The sequence below is a fragment of the Monodon monoceros genome, unplaced genomic scaffold (assembly GCF_005190385.1).
Source record: "Monodon monoceros isolate NGI ecotype Baffin Bay Population unplaced genomic scaffold, NGI_Narwhal_1 Super_Scaffold_16, whole genome shotgun sequence".
NCBI classification, from domain to species: Eukaryota; Metazoa; Chordata; class Mammalia; order Artiodactyla; family Monodontidae; genus Monodon; species Monodon monoceros.
In genome coordinates, this window is record NW_021703772.1 from 54,067,012 (window position 1) to 54,089,565 (window position 22,554).

The 22,554-nt window shown below is 39.2% G+C and overlaps 1 protein-coding gene across 15 annotated transcripts in view; it reads left to right on the top strand.

Moving 5' to 3' along the window:
* CCDC141 (coiled-coil domain containing 141) overlaps positions 1 to 22,554 on the top strand; it is a 259,530-nt gene that overhangs the window by 84,239 nt on the left and 152,737 nt on the right. For all 15 annotated transcript variants that reach the window (XR_003793967.1, XR_003793968.1, XR_003793969.1 and 12 more), the window contains one exon: positions 3,725 to 3,841. Coding sequence is in view for 12 of the 15 variants with exons in the window: in XM_029225422.1 (XP_029081255.1) it covers positions 3,725 to 3,841 (117 nt within the window). In the remaining 3 variants the exon portion in view is untranslated. The remainder of the gene's footprint in view (positions 1 to 3,724; positions 3,842 to 22,554) is intronic.

Here is a 22,554-nt window from a genome sequence, read left to right on the forward strand (position 1 = left end):
CTCCCTTCAACCTCTAGTAAGTGTTTCCCCTCCAATCCCCACCTCCTCTCCGCAAAAAAAGATCTACCCCACTCCTTCTCTACCTTAGTTCTACCTCCTCTGAGTACTGAGTACTTAGAATGTCATGTCAGACAGGTGGGATGGCTACAAACATATCACTTAGATCAATCTGAAAGGTAGGAACTGCGAAGAGAAAGTAAAAATATTCTTGCTTTACCTTTTAATCCATCATTGCCCAGAACCAATTTCCTGTGCATACTCTGAATGCTTTTTGTTCTTCCTTTCTTTCCACATGCCCCCAACCCTTGGCTCATGTTTTTATCCTTTTGCAGGGACCATGTTCTATAGAAAAGAATGTCCTGATGCATCATTTACTGTACTTATCACTGAGGCTTTCGAACAGCAGCTGATATAATTTAAACGCTTATAAAAAGTGCTCTTGGAATATCTGTGCAGCTGTCTGCAATAGCTACTCACGGGATTCAATGACTGATTTACATTATGGTTGACATGCTGTCGGTTATTTAGGGTGTCTTGCTTTGACATCAGATGGACTCTGAGAGTCTGTTCTGCGTGCATCTCCCAGCACACAAAGTAAATCTGATCTAAGAGGCTGCTCATGTATGTGACTGCCTCATGATGAGATGTAACACCCTGACGATGAACCATTTTCTTCTGAGTGTTATGCCAACCTGTTTTTATGTTTCTTCCCAGGGTGCATTTGGTAGTAAAAATGTGTAGATCTAGAGAGTCAGTATGCTTTATCAGGCAGGTATGTGATCAGGATATATGGAATACCACCAAAGATCTTACATTCTCTTATAGGTAATATTTAGTATTGCCATGCCCAAGGGAATAGTATCCTTTTGGGGGGAGCTGAAACAGTATTTGCCAAATCTAGGGGATGAGGTCAGTAAATACCTTTAAAAAATCAAAACATCTTGCTCCTTCCCAGCTTTCATCACTGCTGGCATATGTTAGATAACAAGTCTTTGACTCACAGAATTTAATAAGATTATCTGAGGGTTCAGACTTCTCACCTGTTTTTAGAGATTAGTGAACACCTGTTTGTATCCATGTTTTCTTCACTCAGATTCTATATTAACTTTCCCTATTAAAGCATTCTTGAGATTTTTGAGTTCCTACCACTTTAGCTAAAAATAAAGCTCACTCCCAGTACTTAATAAAATAAAGGATCTCTGAAAGTTAGTTATGTTCAGGATCCATTTTTCTTTGATGAAACCCTTAAATCATTCCTCTAGTTGTGTTTTTATATGGGCCTACTGCCTCTTTTGTGAGAAATTTTAATAAAAATTTAATAATGTACAAATTTTATAGCTCTTGATAAAATACTCTCTGGGGGTTCTGATATGCACATAATACATATCATTTAGTTCTAATTGGGATGCCAGAAAGACAAACCATCCTCAAATAATTGTAAATACATAAACACCGTACTTGAGATATGGGGACCGGCTAATATGGGTATTGTGCACAGATCACCAAATGTTCTGAAGAGAATGAGGCGTACTTCACATGAAAACTGCTACAGGGTCACCGTTATTCTTTTCTTTGCACTGACAGTAGCCTAAAATGCTGGTCAACAAAGATTTCCAATTAGCAGAAAGCTGGAGAAACCCCGTTGCTGCCTATTTTACTGCCTGTTCCATGCTGGAAGATGCTAAGTGTTGGTATAGACATTTGATCTCATAATCAGCTTTGTGATATCAGCCCTGTAATGGTAAAGGAGTGTATTCTTCTCCGTAAACCCTAACTTGACTTCTGTGTAGTGTGCGTGTGTGTGTGTGTGTGTTTGTGGTGTATGTTTATTTTTTTAACATTTATCCATTAAGTTTGCCGTCTTTTTTAAAATAAATTTATTTATCTTATTTTGTTTATTTTTGGCTGCGTTGAGTCTTAGTTGCTGCACGCGGGCTTCCTCTAGTTGTGGTGAGCGGGGGCTACTCTTCTTTGTGGTGCGCGGGCTTCTCATCACGGTGGCTTCTCTTGTGGAGCACAGGCTCTAGTCGCACAGGGTTCAGTAGTGGCGGCACGTGGGCTCAGTAGTTGCGGCACGTGGGCTCATTAGTTGTGGCTCGCGGGCTCTAGAGCACAGGCTCAGTAGTTGTGGTGCACAGGCTTAGTCGCTCCATGGCATGCGGAATATTCCCAGACTAGGGTTGGAACCCATGTCCCCTGCATTGGCAGGCGGGTTCTTAACCACTGCACCTCCAGGGAAGCCCTGTTATGTTTGTTTGCTGTGTGGAGCTTCAGGACTAACGTAGCTTTCTCTTTGGCCACCTGCTTCACATGTCTCTCCGTGTTATAAGAATTCAGAGAAATCCTGGCGCTGTGGCAGACAAGACAAGCTAGGCTGGAGAAAGACCTAGTGTATATCCTGGGCAGTGCCACCACTTTGAGTGGGCTGCCAGGATTCATTTTTCAGATGTGAAGTAATTTCCCCTGATGACCACAGACTTCAAGTTACCCAAGGATGGTAGCAGGGCACAGTGGAAAGAGCATGGACTTTGGAGTAATGTAGGTATGGGGACAGATCCCAGCTCTGCCACTTACTGTATGGCCCTGGATAAGCTGCTTAACCTCTCCTCATCTCTACAGTGTCGATATCATACTTTTTATAGAGTTGTTGAGAGAAAAAGAGATGATGCCCAAAATCAGCTAGCAAACTGTTTAGCATGTAGTGGGGTTCTTACGAATCAGTAGCTATGATGTGATCATGAGAATAATACTGTATAAGATTTGAGAGTAAAACTCCAATTCTCTTTCCTTTAATTGGGATAAGGAATCTGCATCCAGGGGCCACATGTTATCAGTCTCACGTCAACTTACATCATCATTTTTAAAAGCACAGCTTCTTTCAAGTCTTTTGTTATTTGTTGTTTTAACACTGTGTAAGGCACATATTGTAAATCAAGTCTAAATGAATGTGAGTTATGCCCTTAGACATTTATAATGTCAATGGAATTTTAATAACTTCTCCATGTCATTTTCTGAATACAGATTTTCAGCAATTGCAACAAAATAAGTATTTTTGCATTGTCTTTTTTTTTTTTTGCGGTACGCTGGCCTCTCACTGTTGTGGCCTCTCCCGTTGCGGAGCACAGGCTCCGGACACGCAGGCTCAGCGTCCATGGCTCACGGGCCCAGCCGCTCCGCGGCATGTGGGATCTTCCCAGACCAGGGCACGAACCCGTGTCCCCTGCATCGGCAGGCGGACTCTCAACCACTGCGCCACCAGGGAAGCCCTGCATTGTCTTTTAATAGTAGAAACATAATTCTACATATGCTATTTAATATCTTCATGTGAGTCTGTGTAACTACACTCAGATTCATAATCTTATATTCTAAAAGAATGCATGGTTTATAGGGGAATATAAATTTGGGAACTTATATTCCCAAAATTTGGGAAACTATTTTGGTTCTTCTTTGCTAGGAGATTTTGAATTATTTTCTTCATGCTATGTAATCCAATGAAATGATATATTGTTCTCATGATTTTGGGGTATGATTTTGTTTTTTCTCTTAAGCATGTAGAGATTGAAATGAAGAAAAAAAACCTGATTATATTAACTTAACACATGAGTTTATATAAAAAGAAATTGAAGTAGCTTAAGTTTTGAAAGCTTAGGGAAGGATTTCTGGATTTTTACTCATTTATTCTAATCATTTGAAATTTGACCTGTCTGTGTTGCTTCTTACCTAGGTTACTTGTTGGTTTCAGAAAACCATAAGAGATTTACAGGAACAAAGTCTAGGTTCATCACTTTCAGACAATGAGGAGCTAATTCGTAAACACGAGGAACTGATAATGAAAGCAAAGGTAAGAGACACATTAAAAAAATAATTGAAAACTGCATGGACTTCTCTTGAATACACTTCTGTAGGTAATTTAGTGGAGTACTAAAAAACTCTCTTTGTATAGTTTGCTTGCTGTTCCCATTTATATTTCCCTAGTTCCTTAACTTGCTTCACATTCCTTAGTTTTGCAAAAAGTAATAGCTACCAGCCAGGCAACAACTTGTAGGTGTGTGGATGTGCAAAATGGAACCATAAAGTGCTGAGAGCCGGGGGAGCAAAGCAGACACATAGCAGTGCACCTCTCACCATTGTGTCTTGTTATTTGGAAATTGACTCATTTGTACATGTGGGGTCTATAAATATTTTCCAAAGTTCTTTACAGGTGCTCCATTTTTATCTGCAGAAAAATGAAAGTCCAGTTGTAGTAGATTGAGTGGGAACAGTGAATACTTTAATCAGTTTCAAGATTTAGAGAACTTTCTGTTGTTAATATCTTGGGTGGTTGATAGTTGTACGTACAGCTAGGTCATGAAGCTCGGGAAAACAGTGGGCCAACACTAATAGACAACGGTTAAACATAAGGAATACAAAGCAAATAAATATTTACATGTTTGGGAGGATGGGATTTGGAGGGGTGGGGGAAGGGGAGGCAGCAGGTTGCGTTTATCTAGACCGAAATCTCCTCATAGGGATCATGATGTTTTCATTTGCTGGTTTTTGCTTCTCTTTGAACACTACAGGATACATAAGTACTCAAAGTGTATGGTTTGAATATTTGCCTGACTGATAAAGATTCGGTTACAAAAGACTATTATGGCTGATGATTTTTTAAATTCTTTAAAATTTTTCAGCATTTGGTTTATCTGTTTGAGAAATTAGGTTTTTTTCATTGAAGTCATATAGCATTTTATTCTGTGCGTATGATACTCAAGTTTTATCAGTGAAAAGTCTATAAAAATTCCTAAATGCTAAGCACAAGAGATGACCTGAATTGCATAGGATGGTTGCTTCCTTAAAACATATAAATAAAAATGGACATATTTGGACATACTTTGGGGTTATATTTACTGTAACTGTGGATTTATTATGGTTTCTCACAGCCCTGAGGACAGCTTGGAGTAGAATATTTGTTAATGTATAACCGCAGTCTAGCTTATATCATAGTTTACAGTTTACCTTTGTAGCTCTGATGATGTGTATAAATAGAAAAACATAGATATTCTTTCCATCATTATTCCTATGTTGTTGTACACCTAAGTGGTTTAAGAAATAAATTTAATAATACATATTTTATTATATAAAGTACATCATAGAAAATTTCATAACTATAAGAAAAATAAAAGGAAAATAAAAGTGAATTCTTCAACCCAAAGATAATCATTATTAAGATAACTGTTATTAGTATTTCTGTGCACTCCCTTTTAGTCTTTCCATACACAACCCTAGAAACATAGCATTAGAGTCATGCTTTATTTCATTTACAACTTTATCATAAATATTTTCCTATGTAAACTAATATCCTTTAACTGCAGCATATTTCATTATATGGATAAATGTATATAGCAGAGTTACACATTTTGGTTATATGTATAAGTAAGCCATATGAATACCCAAGCAAATATTGTTTGAAAAGGGTATGAATTCCTGATAAACACCATTATATTTCAGACAAGATGACTACTTCCTTTCAGGGTCCTGAGCCGCTCAGGAACCAGTTACAGATCTCATACAGAAGCTGTGTATTGCCCCATGTACTCAGTAAGTAGTTTTGAGGCCGAATTGGTTTTGGAAACTGAGGCAGAGAAGCCTATTTTCCTATAGCATCTATAGCATCCTTGCAAATAAATTTATTTTCTAAAAAAAAAAAAATTGTATGTTTGCTTTGTTGGGAGTTCATGTTTTATTACTTCCCACGAAGCATTCTGTATGATATAAGGTTTTCCTTCAACTATGGGCTGGCCTTTGGAACCCCTAATCTCAATAGCATCTTTAGAGATTATCAAATATTGAATATCTATTTAGAGATGAAAGCTCAAACATAACTTATTGATGAAAAGGGTTTTTAAGATAATTGTCATCAATTTGGGACACTAGATAGTCCAATGTCAAGATAACTGGTTATTCAAGGCAGCAGGGGTCCCTGAGTCACATGGGTTGAAAGAGACCCCATCAGTATAAATGCAGAAGAGGGAGTGACACTCTGTTCTGGGGTGATCCAGGTTGGCTTTCTAGAAGGGTGGGGTTTGAGCAGATGGATGGAGTATGAGTGGTTGGTTAGGCAAGGGTGATCATTCCTAAATAAGGTAGAATAAGGGAAAACAATGATCAGACCAATTTGTCTGTGATGAGAGTTAAAGCTCCTAGCAATGTTCAACCCAGAGATAAGAGACCGACGGGAGTTGTCTCAGAGGTCATACTTATCCACAGCCATTCCCTAGAGAAGAAATGATAACAGTGCATGGTCATTACAGGGAAGTAAACTTTGCAGGTTGGAAAATAGAAGAGAATTCTGGGGCCGCAGAAGGTGGGTCTAAGTGACCTTAAAAGTCCCTTTAAGTTTCAGTCTCATAAAAGAGACAGGATTTAGATTATAATAACTGTTATGCTTGTTAAATTTAAAGCAATGTGAGTGTGAAAAACACCTTTTCACAGATGGCTGAAATGATAGGACTAGATTGGGAAAATAGCAATATTTCTTAAATGTGGAGATAGTATCTTACTCATCTTGGTATTCCCAGCACCTAGGACAGTGCCTGGTATTAAAAAAAGGATGTTTGACTCATGTCTGTTTTAAATCCTCTTTCCAGAAGAAAGAAACATTCTTTTAGTGTCTTTCTGTGATTCTCTAGTGACTTTAGTGATTTAGCCTCCTTTTGCCTACCTAGCCATCCTTTATCTTTATTTATTTATTTTTAAATGTTTGGTCCTCAGTATAGAGTTACACAAACTCTTTAATTCATCCTAGATCTCCGGGTCAGCTACTCTCTTGGCTTATTTTATTATTTCCCCCTTCATTCTCTATCTTCCTCACATCCCCATTCTCACAGGCACCTACTCTGATGGGTTCAGTATGTGTCTTTAGACATATTCCCATTCTTAAAATATATACAGAGTTACATGTTTTCAAGTTGCATAGATGGTATTAAGGCATAGGTTTCATTGTGTTTCTTCCCACAACACTGGTTGCATCTAGTAGCTGTTTGTGATCTTAAGTAGTCGTTTGTGATGTTCACTATGGTAATTCCTAGATGCCGCATAACTTTGGAAAGTCCTATTACATAGATATTGATGTTGTACTTCTATCCTTCATAATGTTAACAGCCTCCCATTTCTTTATCCCTTATAATACCTGGGCTTCTAGTCCACTGACTCTTCTATTTAGCCCTTCTGCTGAGTTCCTCACTTCAGCTATTACGTTTTTCATACCCCATTCCTCACACTGATTCTTCCTCATAACTTTTTTCCTGCTTCATCTGTCTAACGTCCTTCTTTATATCCTAAGGTGTGCTTTGTTCATATATTAAATTGTTGGTCTGTCCAGTGCATTAATTCTGTGTCCTCTGATTTAGCTATTTCGGTGTGTTGCTTGTGCTCATCAGATGTTATTTTTCCCTGTGAGTTAATATTCCCTTGGATACCAGCAGCTTCACTTGGTAAGGCATGGGAGGTGTGAAAGCCAGTTCTCTAACTTGTCCTTTTCTGGGTGAACCGGGGTCAAGGTGTGGGGAGATGCCCCTGAGTGCTTCTGTTGTTAGAATTAGGGCTCCACCATTTCTGGTTTGCCCCTCTACCCCAGATACACACAAAGGAGGGGGACCCCTTGGAGAACCTCCCACTGATTGGAGTCTGGACAGTGCTTTGTTCCAAGACCCATTTCCCATACTCTTCCCAGCTCACTTGATGGAGAGTTGAAGAGGGTGCACTGAGAAACAGGTCAGGTTGCTTCCCTCTCATATATTAGCTGTCCACCTGGTCAGATTCCAGTGCTATCCTAATGTTGTTTCTCTCCTCTGGCTGATACTGGGTTGGGGCTCCTATTTTCTTTCCTGAAAAGATACATTGACAAACAGTGACCAGGCAGATGGGGAAAGAAAGCAACACACCCAGAAAGTTATCCCCTAGCATATCTCCTGTCTAAGGCATCGACCTTATTCTGCTCCAGAAAGTCATGTGGCCCTGACACTGAGAGCTAACCACCTGTTGTCTCTTCAAGGAAGGTTCTCTTATCTATAAACTTTACCGTCACTTTGTTGGCCCTTGCAGGAAGGACAAGCTACATAATTTGTGAGACCCAGTTTAAAATGGAAACATGGAGGCCTTTCTTTAAAAGATATTGAGATTTCAATACAGCAACAGCAGAACCTTAAACCAAGCATGTGGACTTCTAAACAAATGTCGCTGTGATGCTACGGATCACTTGCCCATGATGCTGGTCCTATTTACAATGTTAGGATTTTTGAAAGGACCTAGAAACCTTGCTTCAAACATTTTCCTTCACCATCTTTACTAACCTCTTCCTACCTGGATTAGCAAGTTTTCTAAAAATAAAGATTGCAATACTATCTCGGGTTATATCTACATAAGAAAAAACAGGTTTGAATTCCTGCTGTTGCTCACTTTGCAATCTTGGGTACACTTGACCTCTCTCAGCCTCACCTTCCTGACCTGTAAAGAGGAGTCATGAATAATTCAATTAGAAAATATTTGTGAAGGTGCCCACATTTTAGTAGTGCGTCCAAAAATGTTTCCTTTCCCATCCATGGTGTAAACATTCAAATAGTTTTTGTCCGTGGTTTTTCAACAATACCATTCCTTGTTCCTGGAGGAGGAATCCAATTTTAGATCTCCTTAAACAGGAAGCAGCATATTACCCTTTTTTTTTTTTTTTTTTTTTGAGTGTGGGTATGAGGAGAGGAAGGGGGATTGTTTCTTTCAAAGAAGTTTTAAAGTAGAAATAAGGCCTCAAGCTGGGGATTCATTAGTGAGACACATGTAAATAATCTGGTAACATAGAGAAGGTAAGCTAAGTCAAATGGTAGCAAGCTGTTCTGTATTGCTTGTTACTCTACCAGTAAATTATTTCTAAATAATCTTTGAAAATTCCTCTCTCATTTCTTACTGGAATGCATTGAAATAAGAAATATGGCAACTTTTATATCTCTTAATAATTGTGATACCTTATTCAGAATGTGTTGAAAGAACTGAACTAAAAGATTTTTTAATACAGCCTTTAAATATGAGTAATTTTGTATTAAATTATACTTTCTTTACTGAATATGAAAAAATATTTTCCTCTTACATACGTAACAGTTAAAGAAATAACAGACATGGATGATTATAAGCGACCCTTCAGTTAAGAACCTTAAATACTCTTAGATTTTATCCTTTATCAATTTGATGCTCCAAGGCTTGAATTCAAAGTCTGCAGTTCAGGGCTTCCCTGGTGGCACAGTGGTTGAGAGTCCGCCTGCCGATGCAGGGGACACGGGTTCGTGCCCCGGTCCGGGAGGATCCCACATGCCGCGTAGCAGCTGGGCCCGTGAGCCATGGCCGCTGGGCCTGCGCGTCCGGAGCCTGTGCTCCGCAACGGGAGAGGCCACAACAGTGAGAGGCCTGCGTACGGCAAAAAAAAAAAAAAAAAGTTTGGAGTTCAGAGTTGGTTGTAGGGTATATTAAAATATGTTAACAAATGCTTCCTTATTATCTCCTTTGAGGAGACATAATCATTCCTTCTTCTGCACATCAGAAATAATGTCTATCGAAGAACTGCCTTCAGGAGCCAACCTTTACTTCTGTTGCGAGGAAAACTTTTCCTCTTCCAATTTGGTTCCAGTGATTGGGGCCCTGCAAATTAACTGACAATAGACAGGTTAACAGGAGTAAAGACAAGGTTTATTTTCACACAGTATACGTGGGCAGTCCCAGTAATGGACGACTCATGGAATAGCCCAAAGTAAAGTCTTACAAAGATCAATTTAACAAAAGAAAAGTTTTTAGGCCTTCAGTGGGAGAGTATGGAAGGTTTTATTGGGCTTCTTGATGATAAAGGAATGAGCAGTCTGTCTTCTTCCTGGCTGGAGGTTTCCCAGTGGGAAGGTATATGGCAGTTGAATTTATACTTCCTGATGCCAAGTATCAATCTTCTTTAAATCAGGAAACTCCCTGGGAAGAGGTCAATGGCAACTGTATTTTTAGGAGGCTCCACTTAAGTGTAGGTAGTATTTCTTTCTGTGGCTGCTAATTGTTTAGCTGTTTTCAGTTTAAAGTAATTTTCATACCACCATGGTGGACTATAAATCCCCACACTTCTGTAGTGTCGACTCTTGCTTCAGTTCAGGCCCTTTACAGTTGGTACACACAAGAATCGCACAGGGGCTTTGAAAAATATACTGACATCTGGATCTCATGCCCAGAGATTTTATGTAGTTTGTTTGGGGAATCGGGATTAAAAAAAATTCACTGCCAATCTTAAGATATTGATATTTTCATCAAAATGGAATCCAGATTTCCTGTTCCTTCTAAAAAATGGAAGACCTGGCATTGTCAGGCTCATCTTTCCTTATAGACATTGCAGCTCTTGGCTGGAGCCTAGCAATAGCTATTTCCTTGAGAAAAGGCATGTGTACTTCGGTTTGCCACAGTCCCCACCGTTCCTCATTACCTCCTCTTCCACCTTTGCTTCACTCATTTACATTACGTGCCTGTTCCCTGTAAGCATTTGGGTTTGAGACCTGATGATCAGTGAGGTGCAATTTAAGTGGAGTAGTAGCTTAAACTGATTTGCATTTTAGAAGATTACCTTGGAAAAAATGTGAATGATAAGAATGGGAAGAAGTGATATTGAAGACAGAATAATCTTTTAGAAAACTGCTGAAGTTTGAATGAGAGCAACTTTAGATGGGGCATGATATCTTTTGAGATGGAGGTTATTAATGCCCATTTAAAAGGCTTAAAGGCGACATAAAGACTTATTCAAGTTGTGGCTCCCAGACAGCAGTATCTGGAAGTCATTAGAAGTGCAGAATCTCAGACTCCACCCACCAAACCTATTGGGTCAGAATCTGCATTTTAACAAATTTCTCTCAGAAGATTTGTATGGACACAAAAGTTTAAGAGACACTAACTTAGAGGATTTTCCCATATATTTCATTTATGTCCATATTCTCCTTAATTTTCATAGATGGCTATATATTTTTTGTAAACTCCTTGATTAACAAATAATCTTTGAAGTTCTGCCAGAGAAACAAACTGAAAATAGTGTAAAGAAACATCATCTTCAATGTTTTACTATAGTAGAATTCACATTCCTCAGCTAAAAGATTAAAATAATCTTCCGTGATTCATCATCTAATCCGATTTTCCAAGTCATTGAAAATATTTTCCAGTTGTTGCTGAGTGATTTCATAAATTGGATTTGTGACCTTAGCCTCAGGTTCCTTTAAATAATATTATTTGGAGATCTTACAAAAATACCAATGCTTAGGTCCCAAGCAAACTTTATTCAGAGGAAGAAGTCAAGTTTAAAGTTACAAAATATTTATAACTATGAGATAAGGAAGTAGAAGAGTCTCTTGCAAGCTTATTTGAATAATTTAAATGCATAATTATCATCAACAGAACCCCTACAGGAATGTGGCTCTTTAAAAATGTGTTTATTGTTTGATTTTTCTGATTACATAATACATTCTCATTTTGGAAAAATTAGAAAATACATAAAACTAAAGAAAATTAAAATCACCCATAGTGCATGGGTGTATATGAAAATGAGAAGGAAATATAAAACATACAAAAAATTGAGTATTCCAAACCTGTGTGTGTATGTATATACTGTATGTGTGTGTTTATGTACAAAGTTGTGTATGTGTTGTTTTGCAGTGTAATTTTTCCAATTAGCATTATGTCATAAGCATTTCTCCATTCAAATGCATATTTTAAATATGTTTTCTTAATGATTACATGTTATTAAACTGTGTAGATATAGCATACATTATTTGAGGCAGCAATACATAGTATCTCAGAATATGGCAGTGGAATGAACGATACACTCCCAGCGCCTAGAGTTAAATCCTAGCATCTCTGCTTACTTCTGATGTATGCTTGGGCAAATTTCTTGTATATCTGAGCCTAGGTTCCCCCTTTTGTGAAAGAAGGTAATAATTGTACCTAATTCATGCAGTCATTGTGAGGATTAGTTGTATTCTCATGCAATACACAATTAGCACAATGCCTCATACAAGCACAACATAATAGAGGCTTTTTTTTTTAATGATGGTAAAATAAACATAACATAAAATCTAACTTTAGTGACATTTAGTAAATTCACAATGTTGTAGTTCCAGAACATTTCCATGACCCTAAAAAGGGACACCATACCCATTAAACAGTCAATTTATTCATCTCTCTCTCTGCCTCTGAGAATCATTAATCAACTTTCCATGGATTTACTTATTCTGGATATGTCATAAATGGAATCATACAAGTGGCCTTTTGTGTGTGATTTCTTTCAGTTAGCATGTTTTCAAGGTTCATCCATGTTGTAGCCTGTATTGGTACATTATTGCTTTTTACTGCTACATAATATTCCACTGTATAAATATACTACATTTTGTTTATCCACCCATCAGTTGATGGACATTTGGGTTGCTTCCACCTTTTGGCCATTGTGAATAACGCTGCTATGAACATTCACATAGAAGTTTTTGTTTGAATACCTGCATTAAGTTCTTTTGAGTATATCCCTAGGAGTGAAATTGCTGGGTCATATGATATTTCTACATTTAATTTAATGAGGAGTCACTATACTGTTTTTCACAGTAGCTGCACCATTTCGTGCTCCCACCAGCAATCTACAATGCTTTCAATTTCTCCACATCCTCGCCAAAACTTACTTTTTGTGTTTGTTCTTATATTAAAAAAAATTTTTTTTCTAGCCATGCTAGTGTGTGTGAAGTACTATCAGTTGTAGTATTTTATTTGCTGTTCCGTAATAGCTAATAACTTGTGATGTTGAAGATCTTTTCATGGCCATTTGAATATATTTGTTGAAGAAATGTCTATTCAGCCCCTTTGCCTGTAGTGTCCTTTGATGAACACAAGTTTTTAATTTTGATGAAGTCCAATTTATTTATTTTAAATTTTCTTGCTTTTGCTTTTGATGTCAAAGCTATGAAACCATTGCTAAATCCAAGGTCATGAAGATTTATTCCTGTGGTTCTTCTAAGAATTTTGTGGCTTTAGCTCTTACATTTAGGTTTTGCTCCATTTTTTTTGTTAATTAACTTTTTTTAAAATCAATTTTATTTATTTATTTATGGCTGTGTCGGGTCTTCATTGCTGTGCGCGGGCTTTCTCTAGTTGCGGCGAGCGGGGGCCACTCTTCATTGCAGTGCATGGGCTTCTCATTGCGATGGCTTCTCTTGTTGTGGAGCATGGGCTCTAGGTGCACGGGCTTCAGTAGTTGCGGCATGTGGGCTCAGCAGTTGTGGCTCATGGTTCTAGAGCACAGGCTCAGTAGTTGTGGTGCATGGGCCTAGTTGCTCCATGGCATGTGGGATCTTCCTGGACCAGGGCTCGAACCCATGTCCCCTGCATTGGCAGGAGGATTCTTAACCACTGGGCCACCAGGGAAGCCCTACTCCATTTTGAGTTAATTTTTGTGTATGGTATGAAGTAAGGGTCATTCTTCACATATGGGTATCTGGTTACCCTAGCACAATTTGTTGAAGAGACTATTCTTTCCCCATTGAATGGTCTTGGCACCCTTATTGAGACTAATTGATCACAGATGTATAGGTTTATTTCTGAACTCTCACTTCTATTCCATTGATCTATATGTCCGTCCTTATGCCAGTATCACACTGTTTTGATTACTGTAGTTTTTGTAGTAAGTTTTAAAATCAGAAACTGTGAGCTCTCTAACTTTGTTCTTTTCCAAGATTGTTTTGGCTATTCAGGATTCCCTTGCAGTTCAACACGTTAGGATCAGCTTTGCCATTTCTTTAAAAAAAGGCCATTGAGTTCTGATAGGAATGCATTGTATTTGTAGATGACTTTGGGAGTATTGCCTTCTTAACAATATTAGGTTTCCCGATCCATGATCACAGGATGTCTTTCCAGTTATTTAGGTCTTCTTTATTTTTTTCAACAATGTTTTATAATTTTCAGTGTATGGGTCTTGAACCCCCTTGGTTAAATTTATTCTAAAGTATTTTATTCTTTTTGGTGCTATTGTAAACGAAATTGTTTTTTCTTAATTTCCTTTTCAGATTATTCATTTCTAGTCTATAGAGGCACAACTGACTTTTGTGCATCGATCATGTGTCCTGAAACTCTGCTGAATTAATTTATTAGCTCTAATAGTTTTTTAAGGATTCCCTATGTATAAGATCATACCATCTGCAAATTTCCCCTTCCATAATCATTTTTCTCTTATTCATCTATCTGATTGTAAAAAGCCATTCTTTCAGTGTATTGTAGACCAGATCTTCTCAAACTATAGTGTACTCATGAATTACCCAGGGACCTTAAAATGCAGATTCTGATTCACCAGGTCTGGGGTGGGGCTTGAGTATCTACATTTCTAACAAACTCCAATGTAACATTGATACTGTTGGTCTCTGGATCACCCTTTGGGTAGCAAAGGTTATGGAGGAAAGAACTGCAGAAGAATGAAAGAGAGTTTAAGTGATGGAGTTGAAATATTGGGTCATTGTAAGAACTTGGAAGGTTTAAGTCTAAATAAATCTTTGAGTCTCTTAAGGTGTAGACATGATTGTCTGAGCTTAGAACTTGATTTATTTTTGTTGCTTGTATTTATTACTCAGGTAATTGAAGATCAAAAGACAAGTGTTTAAATTGTTCAGTTGTTCCTTTTTTTGAAATAGAAATATTTCCACAGGAATAGCACTTACATGAACTATTTAGTACAAAAGGAGCTACTTGTAGGTCTCTTGGGTGGTTCAGGAAGTGTGTAGCAATATCTAGAGTTTGTATAATTATAGTTCCCAGGTTGTCCAAATATTTTCAAAGTATTTCACAATCATTGTTGAGTGATTTTCTTTTCATTTCAGTATGTATTAACCTGTATAAAGAAGCTGACTATTCTGATATTTGAACTTCCATTACATCCCCAAATTCCTTCACTGAAGGTATGCAAAAAAATGGCAAAACCACTTTAAAACATATTGCTTCAGTAAATCAGCTCACAGCATCTCTGATGATTATAAGGAAAATCTACAAAATGAAGCAGACTTTGTTACTTTTATAATGTTTCATCCAATTTAAAAAATAAAATGAGGTCTGAATCTGAAATGTCTCAAGGCAGAAATTAACTGAGTCTCTAAACAGTAGAGACATCTGCATTAGTGCATTTCAAATCCTCTGTCTTCATTTTAACAAATAATTTGTTTTACTTGTCTGATTTTTTAATGAACTTCCCAATTAAAAGCAGATGTCATTTTTCACAGAACATAAATTATAAACAATTTTATTACTAGCAGGCAAAACATGTCTAAATAGTATTGAATTTGCCTGCAAGCATTGGGAAGAATCTATAAAATGATGGGATTTCTCACTTGGTAACCCTACTTCCGCCTTAACTTATGGGTTAATTTAAAGCTTAGTGAACCATATGCTTTCATTTCCAAGAGAAATTTAACTGAGAGAGTCTCTCAGAATGTTTATGCCCACCTAAGAAGGGGATGAGTTCAGAAAATCTACCTGCTGTCACCTGCTTATGAAACCTTCACCAGCTCGTTAAGTTTAAATGCTTAGAAAAATTTTTCTTTTTAGTTATGACTTTTATAAAAATTCTTCATATATATTCTTTCCTTTTCTTTTTCCTCCTCCTCCTCTTCCTTTTCCTGCTTCTCCTCCTTCTTGTCATTTGTCAGCCCTTACATAAAAATTCCCACAAAGCATGGCTTCTTATAGTTGCTATCACAACTCAAGGTAATATTACTATGATAATAATAATAGTGAAGTTGAGTCTTTGAGGTGGACACCTAAAAAGACATTTTCTTATGTCTTAATACAGTCACACCTTAAATCCCTACAACCTTCCTGTGCTACTCTTTAGCATCCATTTGGTGGCATTCAGTGCAGTGGCCTTAGATTTCTGTGACATTCATTACTCCAAAGGCCTTTACTTCAGTTTCCCACTCCTGTGGCCACACTTGTTTCCATGGTATTACCCAAAAGTGCTCTCATCCCACCCCCCTTTCCTTTCACCTTTTCCTGGTTTCCCTCCTTGTACGATTCAGTATGGACCAAGGCTATTTGTGAGTAAACTCAATCACCCATTGTCTCTGTTTCTTCCTACTTCTCAAAGAAGATGAAACAATTAGCACACTTTTTCTGATTAGATCTATTTAAAAAGCAAATGATCTATTATCAATTAGCCTTACAAATTCTTTTCTTTATCAGCCATTAATTCCCTATTTTGTCCCCATAACAACCAGTACAAAACTTTCAGCCTCTTTTAAAATTCTCAACCAGGCTTTAACCTAACTTCACAGTCACTTAGTCATTCAAAGCGAAATCACTTGACTCTTTTCTTCTCTGTCCTTTTTTGTCTCTTTTTCACTTTTCTTCTCCCAGTGTGTTTCCCATTCCCCTCTCTTCCAAATTTAAGCCTTCATCCATTCTTCTAAGTCCTACCTTTTCCATCTCTTCATTTTGTATCTCTCTTCATTATTTTTTTAATAAATTTATTTAGTTAGTTAGTTATGTATTTATTTATTTTTGGCTGCATTGGGTCTTCATTGCTGCACGCGGGCTTTCTCTAGTTGTGGTGAGCGGGGGCTACTTTTTGTTGTGGTGCCACGGGCTTCTCATTGTGGTGGCTTCTCTTGTGGAGCATGGGCTCTAGGTGAGTGGGCTTCAGTAGTTGTGGCACGCGGGCTCAGTAGTTGTGGCTCGCGGGCTCTAGAGCACAGGCTCAGTAGTTGTAGCACACGGACTTAGCTGCTCCGCAGCATGTGGGATCTTCCTGGACCAGGGATCAAACCCGTGTCCCCTGCATTGGCAGGCGATTCTTAACCACTGCGCCACCAGGGAAGCCCCTGTCTCTTCATTCTTAATACCTCATTTAGTCTCTCATAAAATAGAAAACATAAACATTGCTTCTCAACCCTTAAGACACTATTCTACCTTTTTCATGACTAACAGGTTGAATTGTGTCTACCAACATTTATATGTTAAAGTCCTAACCCCCAGTGTCTCAGAATGTGATCTTATTTGGAAATAGTGTTATTGCAGATGTAATTAGTTAAGATGGGGTCATCAGAGTGTACCCTAATTCAGTATGACTTAATAAATAGGGGGAAATTTGAACACAGAGGCAGACACCCATAGAGGGAAGATGATGTGAAGAGACAAAGGGACAAAGGGAGAAGACAGCCATCTACAAGGCCAAGAGAGGTGCTTGGAACAGGTTATATCCTCACAGCCCCAAGAAGGAACCAACACTGTTGATACCTTGATTTTAGACTTCTAAAATCTAAATCAGAGGACTGTGAGAGGATAAATTTCTCTTGTTCAGGCCACTGACTTTGTTGTACAGATGTCCCTCAGTATCCTTGGGGCATTGGATCTTCCAAGACCCTCACAGATACCAGCATCTGTGGATGCTCAAGTCTCATAATCAGCCTTCCATATCCATGGTTTCCCCATCCACAGAGTCAACCAACCACAAATCATAAACATAATAGTATATGTATTAATAAAAAACCTGTGTTTAAGTGGACCCTTGCAGTTCAAACCCATGTTGTTCAAGGGTCAACTGTACTTTGTTACAAGAACCCTAGGAAATGAATACAACTACTTCATTTTCTGCCTCCCTGACCTCCCCACCCACTAATCCTTTACCTGCATTAGGAGAAGCTGCTCTTTCTCAAGTAACAGATGACTTGAAGCTCTCTGTGCACTTGGCCTCTGAGACACCACCTTCTCTGGTTCTCCCATCTGTCTGATGGTTCCTGGCTCCTTCTAAATCTCTTTCAATGTCATCTCTTCCTCCAGTCTCCCTTTACATGAAATGCTTAACCTTTGGCTCTTTTCTCTTCTCATTTCATACTTTGCTCATGTGGAGTTATCCAATCCCACAGTGATAATATAGGTTTTATCTTAATGATTTCTAGACCTAAAGATCTCCAACTCTTACATCTCTTGTCAACTCCAGTCTTCTTTTTAGAAGTTCCTGTGGAAGATTGACTTATAGATTTCTTACCAGCACTTTAACTCAACTAAATTTATTATTTTCTCCTCCAAACCTTCCCCCATTTTTCTTTCTTGGCTAAAGAAATTGCAGCCCTTCAGTCACCCAGATTAGAGACCTCAAAGTCACATTATTCTTCCTTTCCCCTCACTTCAGATCATCTCTCAAATTTAGTCAATTCTTACCTCTATCTCCTTCTTGCCTTCTCATCCCAGGCTTACTACTTTAGTTTCTCAGAATCTTTCACTAGGTCCACTACAATTACATTGTGTAGTACTATGAATCTGAGCCTACAAACTATAATATTTGTATGAAATATTGCTGGCTTGTTTAAAAAACTGCTTTTTAGTCAACTTAAGCCTGATTCTGAACCCCCATCATATGACTGGCGACACATTCAATCTGTCATTGTTGGAGCCCCTTTCCAGGGTTCTGTGAATGTTCCTGGGTCCATATAGCACCACAGCACTGGGGAAGCCACTGTGGTCATCAATTCAGTTGGCTTCCCTCTGAGGCAATCATTGTCTCAGCCTGTATGGAGGCCGCAGTTTCAGTGGCTCTGCTGCTTCTGTGCCTGTTTGAGGTGCCAGGCTGGTCTGACTTCCAGTCTCCCTGGAGAGAATACACAGCCGTCCTCAGGGAAGCCGTGCATGTCTTCATGGCACTGCCCTGAGAGGACCCTGCATCTCCTCCACACGCCTCACCTCACATCCAGGCTTCTCTCCGGCGCCAGCCAGATCTCCCTGTCTTCATATGGCCCTCACCTTTATCTCCTTGTCGTTTACCACATCTCTCATAATGTCTTTATTGGACTTAGTCTTTTTACAAAAGGCAGGAGGGAAAATGACTTGCAGATAAGTTCTGCTTTTGGTCTTAATATAAACTTCACTAAGGCAAGAGGGGCATAGAAAATAATTGACTTTCTTCTTGAAACAGGGCAGATAGGACAATATAGGAAGAACACAATAAATTATCCTGCCACACGCCTAACTGGCATCTGGGCCTCCTGTCTTTCTGTTTTGCAGTTAATCATTTATGACGTCATCAAAGTTACCTTTGGACAAGCTGAGACTAGGCCAGTTTTTTCTCAAGCATCTCCTAAAATGCCCTTTGGATACAAAATAAAATACAGACTCTTGTGACTTTTAAAGCCCCCCGTGACCTGCCCTTTGCCTGCCCCCAAGCCTGTACGTCTCCGTGAATCTAAGCTTCCTTGGTCTGCTTATCACTCCCATGCGTACCACAGACTTTCTCACCTCTGAGACTTGGGTTAGTTGGACCCCTCACAGAGAATCTCTTTTCCCCTACTTTCTTCCTCTTCTTTTTCAAAGTTAGTTGCTAATTATAATCTTAGAGTTGACATGGGAAGAATAAAGCTAAAAAGCAGGCAAGCCTGAGGTCACAATTTGGTTACCAAGGAGGACGGAGGAGTAGAAGTCAGGGCAAAGTGTTAGCAACTGAGGCAGAAAATCTAAGCAGAGACAGAAGCCATGGACAGAATTTGGTATGTAGTTCAAGAGTGGACCCGACAGAAACTGGCTAAGAAGCAAGACAAAGCACCCACATTCAGGATGTCTGGATAATATTTTGAGGTCAGTACATTGGGCAGAGAGGGTCTGTCTAAAGCTCTATGTATCCACTTCAGCCTAGGGAGTGATTTTAGTTGATGACCTATAGGCTCAGCGTTGGTCCAGATTCCTTCTCTGAAATGGTTGTTGATCTGTCCAGTACTTGTCTTTCCCTTCTTAGAGTGTTGCTTATTGCTCAATTAAAGCAATTAATGCCTTCCTAGCATTTCAGTCGTTCACGTGTCTGATTTCCCCACAGCTGTGAAATTCTGAAAAACAAGGGCCATGATGTATTCATTTCTGGATTCCCTGTAACACCCAGTAGATGGGTCTGGGACATGAGTTAAACGCAGCTAGTGTTAGTTGGGTCAGTGGATGACTCCATTGGACAGGAACCTGGCAGCAAAATGTTACCCTGAGTCAGCCCTGGCTGGACTTCTAAACTGCTGTTCATAAGTGACATTCAGCTTGGCTAGGAAGTCATGCGTCTCTCTGTCTACTGCATGGTCATCATCGAGACTACAAACTAAACACAGTTCTATGGGAACTCTCCCGATTCTGAGGCAACAGAGAAATAATGGGCAAAACTTCGTGATGGTGGACACAATGCTGCAGCTCTCAAGTGTTAAGAGGAAAGCAATCTATTCACACTAATGTGTGAATGTCTGCCAACTTCTTAACCATCCTTGACTTCTGTTTTTCTTTTCTTTTCCACCACCCCACCGCCGATTTTTGGAAGTGAATGTTTTATTAACCCAAACACAAGAATGCAATTTCAGGTAATGTTGAAAAGTGAAGTGATCTGCAGAGTGGCCAAAGCCAACACTGCCTCTGAGTTGCACCTACTGTTAAGGACAAAGCACCACGGTACTTTCTCTTCTGAAGCTGCACACTTGCACACTCCCATGATGGTAACAGGGTGTTGATGGGGAGTACAGGCACAGAAAGGGTGATGCAGGCTGTTTGGATTCTTTGTAAACCTGGTAGTCGTATACAGGGATTCCCTGCATCATGAATCCAGAGATTTAAACTTTTTCTTTTTTCAGTTTTATTGAGGTATAATTGACACAAAATTGTAAGCTATTTGGAGTGTTTATCATAATGATTTCATATATGTATATGTTGTGAAAGGATTTCCCTCCATCTAGTTAATTAACACATCTATCACCTCACATATTTATCTTTGTGGATATATAAATTTCAGTTATATAGTACAGTGTATTCCCTTAATAATTTCAATTATATAGTACAGCATTAACTCTAATCACCATGTTTTACATTAGATCCTCAGAACTTATTCATCTCATAGATGAAAGTTTTTACTCTCCAACCAATGTCTCCTTATTTCCTCCACCCCCCAGTCCCTGGCAATCACCTTTCTACTCTGTTCCTATGAGTTTGACTTTTTTAGACTCCACATCTAAGTGATGAAGAGACTTAAAGTTTTTTCTTCACATATTCAGTAAGCCCCTGAGAACCCAGACTGAGAAAGACAAAAAGGAGCTGCTCACAAGGGGGCTTTTAGGGGGTAATCAGAAAGGGTTAGACACATCTCACTTTGTATGAATTATCACAAGAAACAGTAAAGGGAAATTGTTTGATGTCACCAGTATGTTTTACCCGAACCCTCACATTTTGAGGAGTACTGTCACTTCTTACCTATCACTATGCAGTACTTTTGAAAACTGACTCTGTTGAATATGTTACTGTCTTCACACCACTTCTTTGAGACATTCCTACTACCTGGGATTGAGGTGCAGCATCACCTCATGGTAGCTGGCTTTTGTAGTCATTTTGCTTTTGCATTCCAGAAACAAGAAGAACCACCGGCTGTGTATGTTACATGCATGTCTGTGCCTTTAAAAATCTATTTGAAACTGCTGGGTATTTAGTTTCTTCTTGCTACTTTAGCTTTGGGATCTTATTTTCCTTATAGGCAACTTGAAGCCTTTATTCTTCATAGTCCTTTAAATAGACTGTTCCAGTCTAAAAGGCTTAGGGCATATTTGGGAGGAATCTGTGAGAGTATTTGCTAATGGAATGTGAGTTTGTGAGTGTGTGTGAGTGTGTGTGTGTGTATGTGTGTGTGTGTGTGTGTGTGTGTGTGTAGAAGTGGGTGGTGGGTACTGACTTCAGGAGCTTATGCACAGCCTTTCCAGAGAGACAGGCTCAAGAGGATGTCAGCAACTGAATTTTTCTTCTTCCCACTCAAAATCTCTTCTGCCTAGTTCTTCATATCTCAGTTAAGGGCAACTCAATCCATCCAGTTACTCAGGTGAAGAGTCTTAATTCTTCTTCCTCTTACTCACAGGAAATCACCTGGGCTGTGTCATCTGAGTAGATCCGGAGTATCCTATCATTTCTCATGACCTCCACTGCTGTCCTGGGGAATGACCTACCTCCATCTTTCCTGGCTAATTGCAGCAGCTTCCTCAGGAATCACTGTGCATGCATCCCTGCACCCCTCCACCAGCAAAGTATTCTCAAACGACAGCCCTGTGCTTTTATTTTCGTTTGTTTTTTTTTTAAGTTATGTCAGACCCTTTGCCCCAGACCTTCCAACAGCTAGCTTCACACTTCCCTCAGAATAAAAGACTTCAGTGTTTACAAGACCCTGCCTCTGGATCTTCCCACTCTGCCCCCACCGTGGCCCTCTTACTGCTTCTCCCCCCTGCTTCCTCCGTGGGACACTCAGCTCTACCGCGCTGTGTCCTTGCTGTTCCTCCACCCCAGCAGGAAAACTCCCACCTGGGAGCCTTTACTCTAGCTGTGCCCTCAACCTGGAAAATTCTTTCTCCAGAGATCCTCTTGGCTCATCCCCTCACTTCCTGCCCATCTTTGCTCAAATCTCACTACTCAAAAAGCCTACCCTGACCACCATATTTAATACTGCACACAACTCCTGCCCTGCGTGGCACCTGAGAGTCCCCTAACCTGCTCTACTTGTCTCTA